At 37.4% G+C, this 7284-nt stretch overlaps 1 protein-coding gene across 1 annotated transcript in view; it reads left to right on the top strand.

Annotated features, from left to right (window-relative positions):
• The window catches only part of LMNB1 (lamin B1), a 22711-nt gene extending 16739 nt beyond the window's left edge, over window positions 1-5972 (top strand). Inside the window, exons 7-11 of the mRNA XM_027882976.1 lie at window positions 665-890; window positions 2712-2816; window positions 3220-3339; window positions 4072-4182; window positions 5254-5972. Coding sequence (XP_027738777.1) covers window positions 665-890; window positions 2712-2816; window positions 3220-3339; window positions 4072-4182; window positions 5254-5295 — 604 coding nt within the window. The 3' untranslated portion in view covers window positions 5296-5972. The remainder of the gene's footprint in view (window positions 1-664; window positions 891-2711; window positions 2817-3219; window positions 3340-4071; window positions 4183-5253) is intronic.
• Window positions 5973-7284: the final 1312 nt, after the last annotated feature.

Genomic DNA, 7284 nt, shown 5'->3' with positions numbered 1-7284 from the left:
TTTTTTTTTTTTTTTTCGGTCTTTAACAAATGCATAGAGATACCTTTGTGATCTTAACGTAGTAGTCCATCACTATTCCATGCTTCAGGAACATTATTCACTTGTTCAACAACATTTTATTCAAGTCTTCAGAAAGCACTTCAGGCTTCATTTATTCATGTAAGATGCTTTATTTACTATATTGCTGTATAATTCTATGGGAAGAAGAGGAGATGGAGGAAAGTTTATAAAAAATGGTGGGGAAAGTAACACCAAAGTGTGATTGGAGAATCATGGAATTGCTAAGGTAGGAAAAGACCTCTAGTATTGAGCTGAGCTGCTAACCTACCACTCCTAAGGTCAATGTGTCCCAAAGTGCCACATCCACATGTATTTTCAGTCTTCCAGGGATGGTGGTTCTACCACTTCCCTTGGCAAAGCCTGTCCACCCTTTCAGTGAAGAAATTTTTCCTAATATCCAATCTAAACCTCTCCTGGTACAATTTTAGCTATTTTCTCTCACCCTGTCCCTTATAACCTGGGAGAAGGGGCCAACACCCACCTCACCTCAACCTCCTGTCAGGGAGTTAGTTTTAGAGAGCGAGAAGGTCCCCGTCTTCCCCCAAGCCTCCTTTTCTCCTGGCTGATATGATGTGTGCATCTCTTTTCCCTTTCTTCAATACAGGTTGAAACTCACCCCAAGCCCATCCTCCCGGGTGACAGTTTCCCGGGCTTCATCGAGCCGCAGTGTCCGAACAGCCGGGGGGAAAAGGAAGAGGATTGATGTGGAGGAGTCTGAAGCAAGCAGTAGTGTTACCATTTCCCACTCAGCTTCTGCCACTGGGAATGTGTCCATTGAGGAGATAGATGTTGATGGAAAATTCATCCGTTTGAAGAACACCTCTGACCAGGTTGGAAAATGCACATTTATCACGAGTGGAGGTGGAAGGGCATCCTCAGCACCCTTTCAGCTCTTGGGCTTCATCTTGATTTACTGGCACTAAGGAGTTAGTGTGTCTCAAAATAAGATTTCACTCAGTATTCTGGACTGATGATGACTTCTTCCCAATGATTTAAAATGCTTTTGTTTTATTGCTAAGTTGCCCACCTACCAGAGTGTTACATCGGTCCTCAGAGTTCTGGCTTGCAGGTGGTCTGCCTGTAAATATTTACAGACAGCACTGTTACTGACAGGAAATACTTCAATCAGACATCAGGCTGCTTTAGAAGCCTTTTAGGCATTTTTTCTGCCTTAAAAAGCCCCTAAAGAAATGCATACAAATGCAAAAGAAATTAATTGCCTATGTCCTTTGTATCTGCATATAGCTTTTCTGATTTGCAGTTTTCTTTCTTCCTTGGCTGTATCCACAGTTTTTAGGAGCCCTCAGTTCCCATGCCAAAACCACCTCAGTTATAGTGACTACTGAGATTATTTGATTTTGTGAATAGGTTGGAGTTTGTATTGGGGGATTACACATATCCACTCAAATGAAAGAACCCTTTGGTAAATAAGGATCACTACTTTTCCTTATGTTGCCCTCAAAACGATTCTGTTACATTCGTATATTTTCCCCTTTGCCTCTCTGCAGTTACTTGTAATTTCTGCCCCCCTGCCATCATCTCCTTCCTAGGGTCTTGGCTGAGAGTGATGACTTCATTTGGTAAATGCAAGAAAACCTTGACAACTGGGTCTAGACAGTTTAGTGTTTGTGATTCAATTCAGGCAAGTCAAAAACTACTTCCAGTGAATCAAAACCTGCATTTTTTTCCTGACTTAGACTGAGCTTGTATTCCCTCCCTGCCACATACACACACTTGTTTACCACACAGATTTCTTCCCCCATTTTTTATTTAACAACACATTTTCTGTTTCAGTAAAGGACTGCCAGTTTTGTTACCAGTGGTTCATGATTTTAGCACTTTCCCAGGGGTCTAGCAACTACCTGTGGTGCAGTGTAACAAGCTGTGCTTGGGAAATCCTCACAAGTGTTTGACAGTTTATACACCTTTTCTCTATTTATATATATATATATAAATTCCTGTAAGTAGGGTATATTTTGTTGCAATGACCAGCTGAATGTTAACATCCATAAAGATGAATAAGTTTATTTTAGATGATCTTAAACTGGAGTCCAGTGGCAACTGTCAAATGATCAGAAACTCTCTTTTGGTGGGAGAATAAAAAAAATACCTACTCTTGTTTTGAAGTAGTCAAGAAGTCTCTAATAATGACTTAGATATGGTTTGCTATTGCTCTTCAAATAGTTGATAGGAAAAAAATAATTGAAAAAATTGCAATGGGTCTTGGAATGGACTATATGGTGGCAGGTGTTTATATGTGAAAACATTTTAAGAATACTAAGAGGAATATTTTTTTTCTAAAAAGCCTGCTTGACATTCTGTGCTTAAAAAGTGTATTCTGTATTTTTAGAGGGATTTTAATATTGAATGGCTGTTATATTAATTTGTATTTTTCTAGCCAAAGTGATAACAAAACTGATGCAAATCATAAACATTAGTTAATATAACATCAGAACTGAAAAGCGGGAGGTATTAAGCTTTAGCTTCAAATGACAGGTAAGATAAATTTGAGTAAAATTATTCTAATTTCATGCTGAAGATAATAAACATTTTACTGGAAATTTTATGTGTCACAGCCTTAGAGATAAACCACCCTACATGCAAAAATGAATGCCAATGGAATATTTGGGGGTTTTTGTCTCTTTTCTTAGGATCAACCTATGGGAGGCTGGGAGATGATCCAAAAAATTGGAGACACTTCTGCTACTTACAGATATACCTCAAGATATGTACTAAAGGCAGGCCAAACTGTTACAGTAAGTTCTCAAGCTTCAGTTGCTCAGTTGAAATGGACTTCAGGCCAGCTTGTGTGTCAGTAAGACACAACTTTTGTGTACATGTTCAGAAAATAATCACCTGTATTTGTATTGTGCATTGGTTATGTCAATTGGTGAGACAATTGATACTGAGCCATGTTTTTCAGAAAATGGCTTTCTACCTGGAACAATAATTTTGACCATACAGAGGCACATTTACATATTGAAAAGTCTCTGCATTAAAAAACATGTGTTTTATTATAAGAAACTTCGGAAGTATGTAAGCAGATGCTTTTGCTTTCTTAACTGAAAGATTCACAAGTGTCACTTAAATGAAAATATATTAACTCGATAAATAACTTGGGACTAGCAAAAAACATTTGTGTGTGACTTCTGTTAACAGATCTGGGCTGCAAATGCTGGAGTCACTGCAAGCCCTCCCACTGACCTCATCTGGAAGAACCAGAATTCCTGGGGTACTGGTGAAGATGTGAAAGTTGTACTGAAGAATTCTCAGGGAGAGGTAAGGTCACCTAAGATGTGTTTAAACTTGTCTTTCTGTGGTGCCATCACCTACAAATAATACAAATACCAGGTGGAACCATTTTTAGGACTTCACAAAGGAATGCACTGGAGTGTTTAATAAAGTTTTCTCCTTTTGCTTTCCGGACAAGCACACTTTACCTCTGACTGTCTTAAACTGCAGTTTATTAAGTGTGTGTGTTTGTTTGTTTTTTCTCTATATTGAGTGCAAGCAGTAGAATTACTTGTTCAGATCCTGCCCTTATGCCAGGAGTTGGGCAGTGCCTTGGAATACACTTTGAGAAGAAAAGGTTTTAGTGAACTCCTCAGTGGTTTGGGTTTTTAAATTAGTTTTTCTTAAAACTCTTTATGAGGAATGGTACAGTGAAATTCACTGTAAGCAATGAGGAATTAATTCTAGTAAGATGAGATTTAAAGCTTTGGCTAAGACAGTTACTGTGACATACTACAATTGAAAGAATATTTAAATACATACGTGAAAGAAAGCAGATTTTGTAAGAACTTGATGAGTGTTTTGTTAGAAAAAGACCCTTTTCTAATCATGAAGAAATTTAAAATCAAAATGTTAGGAATGCTGTTTATGCACAGCTGTATCTAAAAAGTATGTAGACAAGTGAGTACAAGTAATTTTCCCAACAGCTGGCGCTTTCTCAAAGTCTAAGTAGATGAACACCAGATTGTGGAGGCGTCAAATCTTAAAATTCTGTTGCAGGAGGTTGCTCAAAGAAGCACTGTCTTCAAAACAACGGCACGTGAAGGGGAAGATGAGGAATTAGAAGGAGTTGAACCTCTGGAGGAAGAAGAAGAACTTTCCCACCAGCAGGTATCTTGTCTTGGGTTACCAAGGTTATTTAGGTTAAAAAAATGGAGATACAAGTCATGAAGTCTTAAAAAAATTCATAAAAATTATCATGTGTGGGTGGGGTTTTTTATTTTCGAGGTTTCTTTCAGCAGTAATTAATGAAAGCATGGAGCTGTACTATTGAAACCAGTGCAAAAATTTTACTTAATGTGTTCCTTTGGAGAGAAGATTTTTCTTAAAACAAGTTTGGAAAATGGGAAGATATGGGGATTTTTTTTTTTTCTTCCTTGAACTCTGTTCCTGGTAAGATTCCCCCCATGCCAGTTGTTTATGGTAAAGTTTGGCTTAAGCAGGTAGACCTAAATTTATGCAATGTTTTGAGAATTTAAAATCTCTTTGATAGAGAAGATTATGTTAGTGTCTTCTGTTTACATATTTTCTCTGATAGAGAAAACTGGAGATTTAAATACGCTATAAGAGAAAATGTCCATTGCATGCTGAAAAAAAAAAGGCAACTCTGAAGGGATGTGTATGTGTAAACATACAAAAAGCGACTGTGTTGAAAATCATATTTTTTGGCAACAATGAATTTTGTGCAATGTAAAATAGTCAGGTTTTTATTGCAGTTGTGCAGAAGTACTGAAGCACATCCACCTGCTTATGTGGTTTCTATGATTGTGTAGTTCTTCTGCAGTGTGTGTTTTAGTAGCTTTACTTAAGCAACATTTTAGAAAGGCTAGATTTCTTTAGATAAAAACTCTTAAGGCACTTGTATATGCTCCCTGCTATATTGACCACCTCTAAACTCAGTGATGCTTTTTGACTTGAGATCCAAATATGGCAATTATTTGTTTTTCTAATACCTGTCCTCCAACACCTCTCATAAGAAAGGGTATCTAACATTCTTTTACTTCCGGGGAATAACAGTTTGTATGGCTTTGCATATTGACCCTTGTTTATCGCATGCCAGGCTAATAATTTAGTATATTAAAAACATACAGTATATTATTTTGAGTAGCAAAACCTTTTACTGCTGGATTTTTTTTTTTTTTTTTTTTTTTAATCCAAGATGATTTTCTCTGTTCACCACAGGCAGAGCAAAGGGCATCCAGCAGAAACTGTCTGGTTATGTAACTGCCAGTCATCCAGGTTCCTCCAGTCAGAGTAATCCTTGCCTACAGAACAGAGCCTTCTCAGAAGCACAACATTATTTTCTGTCTGTGAATTTTGAAGCTGCGAGTTTGATGGCCTTAATTTCCTTTGCCACTGAAAAAAAGGAAGGTTTGTAGAAGTATCTTGACTTCCTCGCAGGATGTGAATTGTTGACTCTAAACAGATGTGCTGTTTGGAAATTACTGTTCCTGTCTCCCAGATTTATATGCCAGTCTCTTTTTATTGAAACCTTGCTGGAATAGAAATATTCCAGTGTGTTTTGGGGATCGATTTTATTAGATTACACCACTCTAGACTAGTCATTATTGACCTCTTCGTATTTAGGTGCTGTTGGGGATTGGTTTAGAGTGCTTATTCTGCAGGAGGATTCATGTTACACCTTGTAGTTGTGTTGTTAAGGTAGTGTTACCAGCTTAAATTTTCCCGTGTGTTTATTTAACAAATAGAAGGCTCTTTTAATATGGATTGCCTTACTTGTTTACAATTTTTAGGAATGAGACCAAGTCCCTAGGGGTTTTAGTCTACATTTGTATGGGAAACAGTTTAAATTTTGTCAATGTTGAAAGTTTTTTCTGTCCTTTTTACATTATTCTGATGTTAAAAAACTTTTAATAAAGTATCTCTGTTCAAGTTGCTGTTAAGTTTTTGGAATTTGTTTCTTCCTAGAACTGATATAAGTTGAATGACTCTTGAATACTTGAAACTGATAGGCTTTGAAGCAGAAGAAACATCCATGTGAACTGAACAGTGGCTTCTGAGTTACAAAGATTTCTTCTGAATAATGAGTAGCTTTACTTCAAATTTGGAAAATTAATTCTTTAGAACTCTTGCATAACTATCCATTCTCTGTTTTTGCTCACTGGTTAATTCTTACTGGACTGGATTTTATTATATCATACAAGCTGAGCAGGTTAAACAAGCATAACAGTAACATAAAGAAAAATTTGGAAGTACTGTAAATAGTTATCTTTGATATAGTCTGATGTATTTTTGAATGCATGGCCAGAATTTTTGAAGTTGATTGGACCTTTTGTCTAGAATTAGTCTCATAGCAAACTTGGATAAGTTCTCTTTTCTGGTGAAAAACATGGTGGCATTTCAACCACGTGCCAAGAGAAGTTGAAGGGGGTGATGGGCAAGGGTTATGTAGATGGATGAGCATTGGGTATCTAATTCTTAGGTCATGCTAGGAACCCTCCTGTATAATCAAATATTCTTGGTTATAGCTTTTGTAGAACCTGGTTTTTGTCACATGGATGATGAAAAGTGCTGGAACTCTCACCTGAACATGTAGATAGGAGCTGTTACTTGAAACTATTTTTTTTTTTTTTTTTTTTTACAAAGAGGTCTTTTACATGAATCCTGTTAATGCTGTGGTAAATCAGCACTCTTGCGATGGATGACTGGAAAAAATATGGATTTTGAAGACTTTTACTGTTACAAGGATTTCTGTTAACGAAGGGTGTTGGGAAACACAACTGTCTCTTCTGTGGAGTGTATGTGTTCACTCTTTAGAGTGAAACATCCTACCACAAGGTGGACATCTTGTTTTGGTTTTATTTTTACTACTTGAATAGCAGTACCGCCACAAAACTTCCTACACTGCCCTGCAAGTTCCAAAGCTTCTGAAAGCATTTGATGAGAACTGCTTCTGTTATCTTGGTTTCTCCCCATCCTCCCACACACTGAAGTCCATTTTGATGAGTGCAAGGTGGGGTGGACTGAAAAACACCATCTCCAAGCTTGTGTAGGGGTGTGTATTTCGTGCCCTTGTACGTGGCAAATGCCAGTTTTCAATGGCAATATTTTTTTTTTCCTCCTCTGTCACACAGTGTCTAAGATAGCACATGTTTCTGTTAGACTGCAAAGTGTATCTCCTCAGCTGCTGCGGTTACTGCCATAATTCTACCAACACAAGTGGATTTGGTAAAAGGTACCTGACCCCTGGAA

The sequence above is a fragment of the Empidonax traillii genome, unplaced genomic scaffold, assembly GCF_003031625.1.
Source record: "Empidonax traillii isolate 1590-97213 ecotype Southwest subspecies unplaced genomic scaffold, ASM303162v1 scaffold116:size1738432, whole genome shotgun sequence".
Taxonomy (NCBI): Eukaryota; Metazoa; Chordata; class Aves; order Passeriformes; family Tyrannidae; genus Empidonax; species Empidonax traillii.
The sequence above is the reverse complement of the archived record's forward strand: the minus strand, read 5'-3'. Positions and strand labels throughout refer to the sequence as shown.